This window comes from Lonchura striata, chromosome Z (genome assembly GCF_046129695.1).
Source record: "Lonchura striata isolate bLonStr1 chromosome Z, bLonStr1.mat, whole genome shotgun sequence".
Classification (NCBI taxonomy): domain Eukaryota; kingdom Metazoa; phylum Chordata; class Aves; order Passeriformes; family Estrildidae; genus Lonchura; species Lonchura striata.
Window position 1 is genome coordinate 50,053,885 of NC_134642.1, and position 16,921 is coordinate 50,070,805.

Consider the following 16,921-nt stretch of genomic DNA (forward strand, 5'->3'; position numbering starts at 1 on the left):
GGATATTCCTATTTTCTAGGCTGTAAATAAATAAATGCCTCTCATATGTGGCTGTGGCTATTTCAATCACAGAACCATCAATTATTAAGGGGTTGAAAGGGACCTTAGAGACCATCCAGTTCCACCCGCCACCACACCAGGTGCTCAAGGTCTTGTTCAGCCTGGCTTTAAACATTGCCAGGAATAGGGCATCCACAGCTTCTCTGTGCAACTTGCTCCTGTGTCTCACCCCCCTCACAGTAAAGCGTTTCTTCCCAATGTCTCATCTAAATTCCCCCTTTTTCAACCTGTACCCATTCCTCCTTGTCCTATCCCTAAAATTCCTAATTATTAGTTTCTCTCTGGCTTCCGCACAAGCTCCCAGACAGGACTGCTGATAAGGTAAGAGGACTACAGATACTCACCACGTACCTGCTACACTAAACCAAACCCTCTCACCTTCACCATTCGGCATGCACTATACTATATATAAATATACTAATCCAATTCCGTCATTACCAACTTCCTCTTTTAGGTCTAAAAGGCCCTCCATAAATTGTGCCGGATGCTCCTGGCACAATGCAGTTTCGTCTTTTGGCCTCCTCCACAAACTACACTCGGTTGGGCCTGTTTTCTTACACTGTGACCCGCCAGACGCGAGCCACTCGTCCTGCCAGCGATACACCGGCACGGCTCCCCCGGCCCGGGGCGGCCACGCCGGCACGGCTCCGCACGGCTCGGACCGGCGCGGTCACGCCGGCGCGGCGCCCCCAGCCCGGGGCGGTGCCGCGCCTGCGGAGCCCGCGGTGTGCGTCAGGGGTGGAGCGGCGCAGGCGCAGGCCAGCGGCCGGAGCCGAGGTGAGGCGGGCGCGGTGCAGGGGCGGTGGGACTGTGCTGGCTCTGAGGGTGATGTTAGCGGCCCCTCTGCTTTGCGGCGAAAGGAGCGGGGCCATCTCGCAGCCGCCTCCGCGAGAGGCTCAGACCAGATCCGGACGGTGCGACATGGGCCTGATCCGGGCCGGGAAGGCGGAGGTGCCGCCGCCGCCGAGGTGGTCGCAGCCGCGATGGAGAGGCAGTGGTGAAAGCGAGCCACTGGTCGGCCCGTGGGTGCAAGGGGTCAGTGTGTGTGGCTGGCACCGTGTCTTCCCTGAAAATCGTAAAGTCACGGCGTCAGATAGCCAAGTCAGATGGCCTTGGCTTCCCGGCTGCCCCTCGGGCGGGGCACCGCTGCCTCCTGAGAAGCCGGAGCGAAAGAGGTTTTACACTTCTGTTGTGAGGTGATAAAGAAAAAAGAACTTCAGATACAGAGCTCTGGCGAGTTAAGCTGTGCTAGTACGCTGTGTGTTCCTGCTCCGTTGGTCCCGGGTGGGATTACCTGCTGCTGTCATCTGCAGTGCTGCAGGCATTAAGGAGAGTAAAGTTGCTAACTGCTTATGAGAGGTTTTCCTCAATATGGGTGGGTTCGAGCTGTTACAGTTTTCTGTCCTTGGTTGAATTTGTTTGCAAACGTTTTTTATTTCATATCTTCCTGTGACTCTAGCCTAACTTTTAGGGAAGATGGAACTTCCTGTTAACCTTTTGCAGCCTCATCAGCATGGGGAAACTGTAGAGTTGGTGGAAACAGCTAGGGAGGATGTTCAGGGATTGTGTCCACACAAGAAGTTAATCTGTCCATATGTTCTATAAAGTGCTGAGCACTTGTATCGTAAGACCCTGCATGTGATGTAAAGGATAGATTTATTGAGTCATTTTATGTACACAAGCTGTATGTTGTGCAAGTTCATCATACTTCTCTAGTGAGTAAAGGGCATTTGAGGTCTGACTAATGATTGTAAAGTGTGCCACCTTTTTATGTGAAACAAATGTCTGTATATATACAAACTTCCTTCCTGAAAGAAGTCTATGATGAAATCTTGGGTGAAGAAGCCAAATTGCCTCTTGAAAATGTCATTTGGAAAGAAAAGAATTGTGGAAAGGCTTTGATTGAAAGGGACCTTAAAGATGATGTAGTTCCAATGCCCCCTGCTCTGGGCAGGCACACCATCCCACTAAATAGTGTTGCTCAGTACTCCATCCAGCCTGGCCTTGAGCGTTGCTAGGGAGTGGGCATCCACTTCTCTGGGCATCTTTTTACAGTACATCACCGCCGCCACGGTAAAGAATTACTTTCTAATATCTAATCTAAATATTTCTAGTCTTGGTTTAAAACAAGTCCTGTCACTATGTGCCCATGTAAAAAGAAGAAGAGATAATGACCTCTGCTCTTTCTTTTCCTACCTTTTTTTTTTTTTAGGTAATGTAAGAATTTTAGTTAGACAAGAGAGAGGAAGCAGGCATGTCAACTCTTTGTCCACCACCATCTCCTGCAGTTGCTAAGACAGAGATTTCTTTGACTGGCGAGTCACCATTATTAGCTGCCACTTTTGCTTACTGGGATAATATTCTTGGCCCCCGAGTGCGGCACATCTGGGCTCCAAAGACAGAACAGGTACATCTCAGTGATGGTGAAATAACTTTTCTCGCTAACCACACCCTGAATGGAGAAATACTTCGGAATGCAGAAAGTGGTGCAATAGATGTGAAGTTCTTTGTTTTGGCTGAAAAAAGAGTAATCATTGTGTCATTAATCTTTGATGGGAACTGCAATGGAGACAGAAGCACATATGGACTATCAATTATACTTCCACAAAGTGAACTTGGTTTCTACCTGCCACTTCACAGAGTGTGCGTGGATAGGTTAACACATATTATAAGGAAAGGAAGGATATGGATGCATAAGGTAAGTTTATTGTTCATTACTTACAATAATTGTTAGATTGTCTTTGTGCAGAAGCAAAAATTGAGATGCTGTGACATCTGTTACGTGGAGTCCAGGAAACACAAATTCAGAAAAGGCTGGTCTCTATACAATTTTGAAGGTTAAAGATTATCAGATTATAAATCAGCAAATTCTAGGCTGGGATTTTTAGCTATGGGATTGTCCTGGTGATACTATATAGCCTCTATGAGACTTGAAGCTGAAAGGGGTTTCCTGTACAGTTTTTATCTTTCCAAATTTCATCTAAATTGTTGCTTTCATTGTGTTAACTTGTGTATTTAAACTAGGTATAATTGTAAATTTACTGTGTTTCAAATTGTTGTTTTCCTTGTTGAGGTCCAGAAAAGGGAACTGATGCAGTTAATCTTTTCATTCCTGTTACATGTTTATTTTTAAAGAAGAGGGTGTTAAGAAACAGTTTGTCAGGACTTGAACTGTGTGGAACTAAAGGGATATCTACAAAGGTACAACTGCTTTAGTCCAAATATTTCTATTCCTGAAACTCAAAAAGGAAAACATGCTAAATTTTTCGTAAGCGTTAGAACTCTGACCTTTGGGTAAATCATGGATATTGCCTTATTATGTGAAATCTTTTATGTATATTTCTTGAAACTAAATAACAGTCTGATGGTAAAAATTAATTTTTTGTCATCTTCATGGAGTCCAAGCTGCCTTAGAGCCCATCAGCTATAATCAATATGGTGATGCACATTTGTCTGGTATCTTCTGTTCTAAGGCCTGTAGTCAACATACTTTAAACTTACTCTTTGAATGCTCTTACCTGAACTAACTACAGAAATAATAAACTGATACTGTTTTTGTGGTGGTGTTTCCTTTTTGCTGTATTGCCTGATTATGGCTGGTAGTGCTTTTTGAAACACTGACTTTTCATACTTTCTGGGGTTTACTTTTCAGAGGAAGGATAGTACATAAAGTTCTTTCTCAATATAGCAGAAACACAAATATTTAATTCCTTATTTAGTCTTTTAGAACTCTGTTAAATGTTAGGGGTTTTAATGTAAGTGAATGCTGTCTTAAGTTCCTGATTACATTGCTTCTTTCATTTAGTGTCCTCTGTTCTGACTTCCAATGTAAGCAGTCAAATACGAATTATCCATCATTTTTAGCTGTAATACATTTTCTGAGTTTTTAGATATTGCTCCATACCAGTATGTTTTCACAGTAGAAGTGACCTACAAGCAGCATTAAGAATAATTTTTTTTTTTTTTTTTTTTTGAGCAGGTAGGTCACTTGAATTAGCTGAGACAGCAATACATTCTGAATTCTGAAATAGATACTTATTACTTTTTTTTTTTGAGGAAAAGCAGAGATCCCTGCATATATCTGCAGTTTTTCAGTTTCATTCAGAAAAGAGAAAACTGCTTGGAAAATGTAGATTGAAATTTAGGCATGCTTTGGTGAATAATTGTAACTATGAAAATAAATTAAAACTGCTTCCTTCTGTAGTTTGCATTTTGAGGCATTTTAGCACCTATGGTAATGTACAACAAATAAAAAAAATTATCAAGTCCTATCTATATCTGTTCTGGATGTTCTAGTATTTGTGAATATTAGGTTTCATTACTTCTGTGTAGAGTCAGAAAACATTTTCAGCTAGACTTGAGATGAGAAGAAGCCTTTTGAACTCAAGAATTAGGAGAAACATGGAGTAGTGTTCAGACTGGCATAGGGTTAGGGTTAGGGTTAGGCGACTCTGAGCAAGTCATGAATATGGGATTAGAAACTCCATTCACCTACTCCAATTTATGCTTTGTATGTTTGTCTAATAATTTCAACAGTTATATTTTTTGAAAAGAAGTGGCTTACAACATTTGTTCAGCCTTAACTTCAAGAAGACTAAGTTTTTAAAAATACTCTTAAGGATGTCTTCCTTCTCCGACTCCACCTCTGGTGGAGGTGCCCTGAAGGAATCTACCTTGTTCCAATATTGTTTTCACTGATGCTTCTTTTAGATGGTTAGAAAAGTTACATTGCTGTTTAAGGGCAAACTACTTTAGCTTATTCCCTATTCATCTGCTCAAAAAAACCTCTTGCAAACTCTTTTCACATTTAAGTTGATTAACTCTGAGTACGTCGGTCACTGGAAACTAATGATTAACCAATAAAAATACAATAACCTATCAGCATCTAGCAAAAGATATCATTAGTTCTCCCAGTGTCTGCTATTTTTTGTGACTTGTATTGATGCTGCCAAGGTCTCTTTGTGAATAATAACTTCATTCCATTGTAAGTTCATTTTAAATACAGTTTAGTATTCAGCTGCTGCTATGTCTATTTTCAGAGCTTTGTTCAGCCACTTGTACATTGTTTTGTGTACTTTGAGGTTTCATGTCTCCTGTACTTGGTTGTAAAACAATGTTTTGAAGGCTTTTAAGCCTCAAGAGGTGGGGGAGGGTGGGGGGGAAAGTCTTTTGTTTCCCACCCTTCCCAGTCAAATAATTTTTCTCATTCTGAAGATCTTTTTTCCTGTTGCATCAGGAATCCTCATTTTATACTGTATCCATCTGAAAATAAAAATCCATACATAAATTGGAATTCTTCACCATAACCTGTTCATCTGGCATTTTCATGATCTGTAATGACAAAAGTGTTTTGACATTGTCATCAAAACCTTCCTTTCTGGCTCAAACATGGGAGATGTGCAGTGGAGGGCAGAGTGGGGAGTTTGATCTGTGTTTGATGACATTACTTCCTCCTAAAGTCAACTCTGTAAAGAAAATACTTGAACATCAAAATTTGAATGTAAGAAGCATGACTCTGCAGGGAAGAAACTGTACTGAGTGACTGGTGTGTGCATACATACATGAACAAATGTCAGAGCATTTATATTTAACTGCTTCTCTTGCTCAGGAGAGGCAAGAACATTTCCAGAAGATTGTCTTGGAAGGCACAGAAAGAATGGAGGATCAGGTAAGGGCCATCTGGTGGATGCATATGTAACACCATTGCAAAATCATTTGACTGCCTCAGATAACTGTAGAAGTTGGTGTTGCTTCTTATTTTTGGGATCCAGGATGATGCATTAGACTGTCCAATAATGTGACATGCACACTAGGCAATGTTTATGAAGATAGGATGATGGAAGCTGTGATCAAATTAAAGGAAAATATATTTCATCATTTTAAGGATAAAGCAGAAATTTGTGAAGAATATTACCTTTCAGAAAAGGAAACTCATTAACTTGAACTCAAAGTTGTCTAAAGCTACCAGCTTCCATTGAGTCATGCCAGCCTCCTATCAAAGTTGTTTTTCCATTAGGTTAGGTGTAGAATTACAGAGACATATGGAGTCAGTCATGTTGAAATATGCTTGGAGACTTAATGTATGAGACTGTGAAAATAATTTGATTTTGGAAACTCTAAATATGAAACTGTGTCTTCTTTTTCTTGTGATAAATAAGTCAGGAGATTATTTTTGTATGTTAATGAGTAATATGTCTGGTTTTGGTTTCCAGTCATTGTTACAAGATCAGACTTGAACATAAAATGTTTAACAGTGATCGCAAGTAACGTAGTATGATCAAATTATCTGACATCAAATACTTGTTGTCTAGGCCAATCAAAACTAATAATAAAAATTAGCATAAGACCCATATACACATTTTAGGTGTGATGTTGAGAAGCCAAATATATGTTTCCAGTTTATAATTATTGATGAGCAAAGCCCAGAAGTCTGTGCATCAGTTTCTGCTCATACTACCCTTCCAAGCAGTAGGAAGTTAATGATGTTTTGCATGTAATAATGCAAGTTCACGTTAGTAGTAACTTCTAATACTACCCAATGTGATTTTACTTCAAGCATCTTATTTATTGTTCAGGGTCAGAGCATCATTCCAATGCTGACAGGAGAAGTCATTCCTGTAATGGAACTCCTTTCATCTATGAAATCACACAGTGTTCCAGAAGAAATAGATGTAAGTTCTTATTTTATTTTTATTCTGAATTTTTGAAAAGTGACTTTCTCCCTCTGGATAAAACATAGCTTTGGTCCTTTACTTTGGTACTCACTTTGCCAGAGAAAATACCCGTTTTTCTAAATTCTTATATACTTCTGTTGCTTCACATCAAGTTCTCCTAAGTGGTGTAATACATGGCAGTATTTTTTATGATCATCACTTAGCAAAATTGACTGCATAGGGTGATGTCATTATATGAATGGAAAGGCAGTTCGATGCAAACCAAAATTAATGGGCAGATTAATGTATTTGATGCTGATACCTGTTTCAGCGCATTATAGTGTTCTCATGGAAGAAGTAGAAGTGATACGACATGCACTAATCTAAAGTATTCTGGACATTTTTTATAGAAAAAGAACACTAGGAGAAACTTGACTTGTGACTGGTGAAGACTTAATAATCAAGTGACTTTCTCATTTTCAAAATGCTTTGTCAGAAGACAGGTCTTCTTAAGATTATTCTTTTTGGGGAAGCTTTACAACTTAAATTGAATAGTTTTCAAACAGTTCCCGTGTATCAAAGTGAAAGTCAATTAATTGGAAGGTGATCAGATTCTTGTCTAACTTTTTTTTATATTTACTTGCATTTCAGATAAGTGACACAGTACTAAATGATGATGACATTGGGGATAGTTGCCATGAAGGCTTTCTCCTCAAGTATGAAATTCAGTTTTGATTTATGCTGTAGTAAAAATATTTAAACTTGTGTATGCATCTAAATGTATCTATCTGCATGTGCATGTGGACATGGATTAGAATAGATTTCTTTATAGGAGGGGGAATAATGACATGTATTTGGCTTTTTGAGATTTTTGTTAATAAAATGTTGTAAAGTTTCGGTCATTTTAAAATAATGGTTCTGGGCTAATAGCTGCTGCAGCATTATTTGTGTAATAATAGAATTCCTGTCCAATACATGTTCTTCTTTGATACTTACATTTAATTTTATAAGACTCTTAAGTCAAAGTCTTGCATTTTTTAAAATAGCAAAAAACCTGGGTTGTGCGTAAATTCTAAATAAGAGTCCTTAATGGTATGGCATATAGCATGCTTATTGTTGAGTTGTGTATTCCTCTTTTCCCCTCTTTTTAATTTTTAAGTGGAAATAGTTGAACTTGAGAGCAACTTGGTTGCTTCCTGTGGGATAGTGTATTTAATAAGTTTTAACTGATGTTCTGTTACCTTTCTTTGTATCTGCTGCATAACTGCATTCAAATATGTAGTGCTTGGTGCCATCTATTTATACACCATCACGTGTGCTTGGAATACTGAAGAAACCATTGAACTTTTGGATTTCAGCAGTAACCTGTGCTGCTGTTTAAAGTCCTATGGTTTTGGGCATGTAGGCTATATTTATACTTGAAACACTTCTCTTCTTGTGGAGGTGACACTTGTTTAATTTGAAAAATCTGATTAAATGTATTAACCTATGTCTGTTTTTACTTGCAGTGCAATTAGTTCTCACCTACAGACCTGTGGTTGTTCTGTAGTTGTAGGAAGCAGTGCAGAAAAAGTTAATAAGGTAACATATTTTCCAAGAAACTGAATTTAAATGCTGATTATTAGAAGTGTTACTTGGAACAAAGTTAATCTATAAACATTCTTGAGGCTGAAGAAGAAGGGAGTACTGTTGTCTGGCTATCTTCAATTGACTGGTCTAGCAGATGAGAATTCTGCCAGAAAATTGCCTTTCAGTTGTATTATGACAACCATAAGAAAATCAATGTATTTGACTCATATAGTACATAAATGAGTAGTAAATAAGTCTGAGCTTTTAAAATCAGGTTTTTCAGCTAAAAAATACACAAATCAAAGAGACCTGATTGACTTGTCCATTTCAACTATGTCACAGAATCACAGAATGATCAAACTTGGAAGAGACCTTTAAGGTTATCCAGTCCAACCATCCACCTGGCACTGCCACTGTAATCCCTAAACCACTTGACCACATCATCCAGCACCAGATGCAGATGCCTCTTAAACACCCAGCATCTCCACCACCTCCCTGGGAAGCCTATTCAAGTGCCTGACAGCACTGAACACAGTGAAAATTTTCTTTATAATAATTAATCTAAATCTCCCCTGTCTTATTTTAAGGCCATTTCCTCTTGTCCTCTCACTGCAGGCACAGCAGAGACTGGAGACACAGGAGGGACTTTTCCTTACCTCACTGCACCCTCCTTTCAGGGAGCTGTTGAGAGTGATAAGGTCACCCAAGCCTCCTTTCCTCAAGGCTAAATAGCTATTCCTCTTAAGACATGTTTTCTAGTCCTTTCATGAGCCTTGTTGCCCTTCTCTGTACACACTCCAGCATTTCATTGTCCTTTTTGAAGAGAGAGGCCCAGAAGTAAAGACAGCGCTTGAGCTGTGGTCTCACGAGAACCAAGTACAGGGGGATAATCACTGTCCTGGACCTGCTGGCCACAATATCCTGTTGATACTGGCCAGGAATGCCATTGGCCTTTGTCATTACCTGGGCACACTGCTGACTTATTTAAAGCTGGCTGTCAACCAGCACCCCCGGTCCCTTTCTCCTGAACAGCCCTCGAGTGACTCTGCTCACAGCCTGTAGTGCTGCATGGGATTGTTGTAACCCAAGGGCAGAACCTTGAGTTCTGCAGCACTTGCCTTTTTGCACTTTATGCAGTTTGTCCTTGGCCCATTAATCAAGTCTGTCTGATCAGGTCTTTTTGCAGAGCCTTCCTACCCTTGAGCAGATCAGCACTCCTGCCCAGCTTGTTGTCATCTGCAAACTGACTGAGGGTACACTCAATCCCCACATCCAGATCATCAGTAAAGATGTTGAATCATGAACCAGTCCCAGAACTGAGCTCTAGGGAACACTGCCAGTGGTGAGTATACAGACAATACCCATGTCATTGGGTATTGTCTGTATGCTCTTAAATAATTAGTGTCTCCATAATTTCTCCTGCACTGGCAGTAAACTGGCTTCTGTGTCATGAGCTGCTGATGTTTTGTGGAACCTGTGTCTTTTTCTTCAATGTGAAATAAAAAAACTACGAACCGTGGGTCTGCTGAATAAATTATATATTGCTTGTAGACTATACATGCTATATATTATGTATTTTACAGCATGAAGGGCTTCTTGCCTTAATGAAATATAATAGTTTTTTAAAAAAAGTAAAAGTACCTTTAGTAAACCTATGTTTTGAAATAAACAGTTAATTATGTTTCATAAAAATTGGGGCAGAGGGAATGCACTGTTTCATGTATATTACCAGGACTGATCAAATCAACAGCAAATGTGGATGCCTGCAAGCAACAGGCAAACCAGAGAAAAGAAAATTCTCAGATCTTAGCTGCAATCACAGCTAACCATAGTTAATAAGTATTGTTTCAGAGATTTAAGATTTATATACAATTAAGTTACTGGAAATGTTATATGCTTAAGGGAAGTGTTATATATGTACACACATATGCTGTATATAAAACAAGAGGAAATGTTAGAAGTTCAAGTAGTTATAAAAAACTTATGCATCATTCAGTAGTTAATAAGAAGGACCTAATGTCTAAATGGTTATGAATATGTAAAAAAATATATCAATAAGCTAGACAGTATAGGAAAAAGCAGTGTAAAAGATTGTGAGCCTCAAGATACATCCAGGGCATAAATTTCATAAATTAATTCTGTACACGTTCTTAGCAGCAGCATGCTCCTTGTGTCACAGTACAGCTCTTCTGAAGTAACTGTTTTCTTAATAGCATATTTCAGCTTGCCTCAAAGTAAAAAAAAAGAAAAGCACTTGTGGCATACTGTGACAAAAAGTGTCAGAAATTATGTTGTCGTTGTTTTAGGTACTGCAGATACATCTTGTGCAAGGATAGAGCCTTTTCAAATATCTTACAGACACAGATAAGACACCACAGGTTAAGACTGAAATATTAGCAGGGAATATGTGTGGTATTTGGTCTGATACTCTTACCTATTTCGGCTCAGAAGTTTGAAGATGGGTGATGAAGTACCTGTGTTCATTGTAGTAGAGAGTTTAAGGAAATTACTGAGGAAATAAGCATCAATGCTTATTTACAGAGTTGACTGTGCCTGATTTGAGACACAAATAACTGCTATTTCAATATGGAATGAACAAAATAACAGGCTTGAAAGGCTAGGAGAGTAATCACAGTAACTTATGTTTATTAAAAGAAATATGTAGAATAGAAAAGTGATTTGTTCTACATAATCAGGTAAAAAACAAACTTGGTTGCAAGAATATGTAGGAGTTTTTCATCATTTGACAAGAAGTTGGAGTGGTATGACTTACAGCACCAGTAATTAAAAAATAAGTAAAAGTAAGTATGTCACTGTTCTGTGGCCTCTCATAAAGTTTTGGCTTTTCTGATAAGCATGGTGAACTCTTTTATTCATAATTTGAAATGCCTAATACAAGGCATTTCAATACACAGTCTAGTCAGACTTATTTTCTTACATTTTCATGTTTTTCAAAACTATTCTTTTTAATGCAGATTGTTAGAACGTTGTGCCTGTTTCTCACACCATCTGAGCGGAAGTGTTCCAGACTCTGTAGAAGTGAGTCCTCTTTCAAATATGAGTCAGGACTTTTTGTTCAAGGCTTACTCAAAGTAAGTAAGCTTAGAAAGTTCTGTTCTTCTGTAGTTTAAGAACATTATTCAGTGTATGTTTTTGCATATGATATGCACACACATACATACATTCATGTTCAAAAACATGTGTTATCATCCCTTTATGTAATTTTTTTTTGGCATTGTAACTTTCCTTTTAATTATCTTCATCTTAAAATTGTAAGGCAATCTTTTTATGACACATCTGTTTCTTGTGGATTGCTCAGGATTGTTCCTGTACTTTGAGGTACAATAATAATATGCTCTTGTCTGCTTGGGGCTAGAATTCCAAAAGTCATTTAAGTTTTTGTGTTTTAGCAAAACCGAGGCAGGACAGTCATATCAGGCCTGGAGTTTCCAAGTATTTTAAACAGTAATGAGTGAAGATGACTAGAAAAATAATGCTCCTTTCTCTAGTAAGCAGTCAGAACTTACCAGGCAATTATAATATTGTAATGCTAATGGGCTCATAAACCAGGTGATGCAATACTGTAATATACAGGCCACCTCCATAACTGTTTTCACCTTTTTGTTAAGGAAATCTTCCAGTATTAAGGTTTTATTCCTGCAGTACAACCACCAGTTGTCCCAAACAAAATACATTTGAACAAATGGGTTATAAAATGTAGGCATGATATTTTAATACTGTTTTGTCCCAGTACAGCCTCATGTTTTTAACTAAAATAAGGAGTTTTTTTCCCACTAAAACAGGATGCAACAGGAAGCTTTGTGTTGCCCTTCCGTCAAGTAATGTATGCCCCATACCCTACTACACATATAGATGTGGACGTCAATACAGTGAAGCAGATGCCCCCTTGTCATGAACACATCTATAACCAACGACGATACATGAGATCTGAGCTGACAGCATTTTGGAGAGCTAATTCAGATGAGGAAATGTCTCAAGATCTTATTATCCACACAGATGAGAGTTTCACACCTGATTTGTATGTATTCTTCTCACATCTCACGAAGTTACTTGACTTGGGGTAAGAGTGTAGAGTACAGAGTCTACTTGCTAATAAAATACATGGAGCTTCTTAAAAGCAAAAAATCTTCAGTTCTGGTAGTTACAAATGTTTTGGCAGAATTTACTAGGTTCTTCAGTAGTTTGGTTGTATGAAATACTATTGAATTTAATTTTCAGTGATAATTCTGACCATGTCATGTTAATTTTATTGCCTGTTTTAATTAGGGGTATAATAGAGCTAATGGTATTTGACAGAGACCAGTGGCTTTCCTGCATTTAGTTAATTTCACCTGAGTGCTTTAAAATTCTGAGTTATATTTAAAAATACCAGAATTGTAATTTGCCACAATTTTAAATTGACTTTTAATTTCAATCAGACTATCAGCAGTAATGCTATAGTCTCAACTCCTAGAAGGTTAATATTCCTTACTACCACATTAATTCACGCGTTCATCTGTTACCTTTCTACAGAAACATCTTTCAAGATATCGTGCATAGAGATACATTAGTAAAAGCCTTCCTGGATCAGGTAATTGTTGCTTTTTTCAGAAAAAAAAAGAAACACAGTTCACGACTTCGACCCCTAGTAACAGATAATTTAACACAAATACATAAATTGTATTTGGTAGCTTTTCTTCACACTACTGCTGTGATTCTTCTCTACATAAGTAGAAATAAAAATATTGATATAAAACTGAAACTCCTGCTTAAGTATGAAAAACAAGGGACATTTTGTATTGCTGTGCAACAGTGTCTATAAATACACTATTTCAAAAACTACCTGACTGGGAGTAATTTCAGATAATTATCCAAACAGAATTGTAATACAGCTTCATTTATTGTATCTAAGCAGACAGAAAACATAGAAAGCATGCTGACTATGTACAAATCTGATGTTATTTGCTTCCTTTGCTATAATTAAGGATGTCTACCTAATATTCTTAATTTTTAACAGATCTTTCACCTGAAGCCTGGCTTGTCTCTAAGGAGTACTTTTCTTGCCCAATTCCTGCTAGTGCTTCACAGAAAAGCCTTAACTTTAATAAAGTACATAGAGGATGACACGTAAGTGAACAGATAAAGGAAAGCAGATTTAGAGAAATTTCTTTTGTTCTTTTTTAAAACACATGTTTTTATTTCCTTGCAGGCAAAAAGGCAAAAAACCTTTTAAGTCTCTTCGTAGCTTAAAGATAGATCTCGACTTAACAGCAGAGGGCGATCTTAACATAATAATGGCTTTGGCTGAGAAGATTAAACCAGGTCTACACTCCTTTATCTTTGGGAGGCCGTTCTACACTAGTGTACAAGAACGTGACATGCTTATGACATTTTAATGTCTTCCCTGCATCTGCTATTGCAGTCCTGCAGAGCATGAAATCTGTCAGTGGGACCCCCACACAGGTTGACTGAGGGTGAAGCATCAGGTGCGCAGTAACATTGACGTGTGTCTCAAGCAGTAGGGGTCTTGTTAGAGGGAATTTCAGCTTAGCTAGATATGCATGACTTTAATTAATTGGTCTCTTCTGTGTGTTTTTTTAATTGTAAATGTTATGAGAGGTTAACAGAGATTCCTTGGCCATATTGGCTTAGTGGATAAATGTGGATATGTTTTGGTGTATCATAAAAGGAAGCATTTTAATTTTTATTCCCCAGAAACATCTTTCAGGTGTGCATCAGATTTTCCCTGTTCTGCTGTGTCAGTATTTTCAATGTCCTCACTAACCATGGAGGTTGCAGAAAATGCACCTTCCAAGAGTTGCAGACTTTTTAAATCTGTACGTATGTGATTCTTATGAAAATCTCAAATACTACTTTTACTCTTTTAACACTACTGCCTTCTTCCTTTAGACCATTTAAACATATTTGCAGTTTTTAATATACTACAAAGTGCTATTTCTGAGTGCACTGTTGATTATTTGCAGCTTAAATAGCAGTAGTTTGCACAAGGGAATTAGATCATTACTCAAGCAGCTCTGTGCATGGAAGTGCCAACCAGGATACTCCTTTTATATATTTCTGGACTGTCCTGCAGTGGAGTGATCAGTCATCAGCTAACTGAGGTCTTGCAAAATACAAAACAGAAGACTCGTGTCATTCCACAGCAGTTGCCAGTCCTTCTGTGTGTAAACTGCTACTGCTAGTTGCACTGTCAGTTTCTGTGAGGTTCATAGAATCATTGAGAATGGAAAAGACCTTCAAGATCATTGAGTCCAACCATTAACCCAGAACTGCCAGGTCCACCTATAAACCTTGTTCTTAAATACCACATCTACACATTTTTTGAAGCTCTTCCAGGGACAGTGATTCTACCACTTCCTGGGCAGACTGTTCCAATGCTTGACAAAATATTCAGATTAAAGATTAATCTTGACAGAATATTCACAGTAAATATTCAGATTAGACCCTTCCAAAGAACATCAAGGTGATAGCCAAGCTAAAAGATAAAACAGTATTTTCTTTTCATTTACTTCACCATTAATATATTTAGTAATCCTTAATTTAGAGATGTGCATGGCTATGAACTAATGCAGTTAATATTTTAGTAAGTTAACTCTTGTCATTAAGCTTACCTATCTTCTTAGTTCAGCCTAGCATATCTCCAATCTAGCTAGAAAATCAGAACACATTTTCTATTGGTCTGTCTCAACCTTTCTTTCTCAGTAGCATGTAGAGCAGTGCAGTGTGAGGTGAATCTAGACTTTTTTTTTACCCATAAATAAGAGGTATATCTGTACTGCAGATTGATGTATTTCTGCCCTTTTTGGACAGGTATAGGAATTTATTTCTGTCGTGTTTCAGCATAAAGTCATAACTCAGTATTCATTGGAAAAGGGAGAGAGCTGCACTGATTGGAGAAACCATGGTTGCTTTATAGCTTACCTGGTTTATAACTCTCCTTTGTAAATAGGTTTCTGGTTTCAAGATAGCTTTTTAGCATTACTTTCACACAGTGTGGCTGAAAAGTTAGAAGTTAGATTCACATTTTTCCTGAAACGTCTAAAATTCAGATTTTAAAATAAATACCATCCTTTATTTAGATGCCCAAAATTCCCTTACATTTCCTGAAAGACAAAAGATTCTCAATAAAATATTTATAGCCTCTAAAAGATGTGAAATTGAACCTCATCTGCACACTATTTTTGTGAGTCTGCACCATCAGTGTTACCAGGTTGCAAAAGGACTGACATTTTCTGCAGCCATCTTTTTGCTGTACATGCTTGTGTAACTCTTGCACTAAGCTTGGTAATTCATCAGAGGAATTTGTTAGAATTACATGTTACTTGTGCTGCGATTGTTTGTCATTCTACCATTACTGCTCCCTTTTATGTTTTCAATCAAGACATTAGAGCCTGAATGTGCTTAAGTTATTACTCTCATGGGTAAATAGTGAAAGAAATGAAAACACTGCCAAAATCTCTAATGCAGAAGTTGTGTAAAAATATAAAAACTTTAAATTTGCTGCTGAAATTAATCCTTTCAGCTTAATAAGCATTGGAAACTCAACACTGACACTATAACAGTGAAGCTTTTATTTACTGAAGATTCTTTTACTTTTCTAAGTTGTTAAAACCTGGAAAATCAATTGCTGCTTTTGTTGCGCATTGTCACAAGTGCAGAATGTATAGTGAAGTACATTGTTAAATGTGTCTGCATGTTTTGTTGTAAATCTAACTCGGGAAACAAAGTAATAAAATTCATGCACAATTTTTGGACTTTAATTGTTGCTGAGTTTTTCACAAAATTTCTGCTCTGTATCTAAAAGCATCATTATCTTTTATGCTTTGAATTAAAGAAGAAACCTTTCTTCCTTCTTGTTAAGTTATGCTTGGATGTTCTGGTCACTAATGAAAGTCACATGTTATTTAGTTCCTTCATTTCTGTTAAGGACTTAGTAATTTCAAGCTGAGACCAATGTACTCAATTATGAATTTTAAAAACTTTAAATCCCATAGGTGAGAGGTTAGAAGTGTTTTATCTAGCAGTTAGTGAATACCTTTCTTCAGGATTTTATTTCCTTATATTTCAAAGAACATGGCAAATTTTTTTCTTCCTTCTGGATTTGAAAAGGAAGTACTGTTTTCAAGTATTCTTAGTAGTACATTATTCCTGGTCTTTTCACACCTAAAAAGGTAGCACAGAAAGATATCCACTGTTATGTCTTACTTATTAGGACCACAGAGGATAGTCCCTGTCTATATACCAGTATGTTGTAACGTCAGCTTTATTCTAGAGCAGAATAGGCATTTTGGTGATGTTCTGATCTCTAAGCCAGCAGTATGTTACACCAATACAGAGTGCCACTTCTGCACTCAGTTCGGTACTGGCAAACAATGTTAGAAAGCTTTCTCTTCCTGTTCTCAAGACCTGTGAGCACAAAGGAATGTGATCCAGAACATGAGAGCAAACAGGCAGGGTGGTCCCCTCTGTTGTCTAATCAGAGCCTCCAAAGCAAGTGCTTTATCCTCTTCAGCAGCAAGGAGGCACAAGCGATACTCACTAGTATGCAAAACAGACTTTTGCATAAGAGTAGAACTTGGTTGTCTTGTTTGCCTGTGTCCTGACACAGAGCTCCTGTT

At 37.9% G+C, this 16,921-nt stretch overlaps 1 protein-coding gene across 4 annotated transcripts; it reads left to right on the top strand.

The window, feature by feature from the left end:
* The first annotated feature begins 763 nt into the window (after window positions 1–763).
* On the top strand, window positions 764–16,057 carry C9orf72 (C9orf72-SMCR8 complex subunit). 4 transcript variants are annotated; one of them, XM_021529251.3, is made up of 11 exons: window positions 764–837; window positions 2,273–2,758; window positions 5,669–5,728; window positions 6,636–6,731; window positions 7,365–7,429; window positions 8,222–8,294; window positions 11,258–11,374; window positions 12,086–12,363; window positions 12,816–12,873; window positions 13,300–13,409; window positions 13,492–16,057. In XM_021529251.3, the coding sequence occupies exons 2-11, from the start codon at window positions 2,315–2,317 to the stop codon at window positions 13,676–13,678; spliced, it is 1,488 nt and encodes a 495-aa protein (XP_021384926.1). In that variant the 5' UTR covers window positions 764–837; window positions 2,273–2,314; the 3' UTR covers window positions 13,679–16,057. The 4 variants fall into 4 exon arrangements, with proteins under 4 accessions (XP_021384926.1, XP_021384931.1, XP_021384928.1 ...); XM_021529256.2 differs by having other exon boundaries at window positions 12,086–12,321; XM_021529253.3 differs by lacking the exon at window positions 764–837 and adding an exon at window positions 853–1,095.
* The last annotated feature ends 864 nt before the right edge of the window (window positions 16,058–16,921 follow it).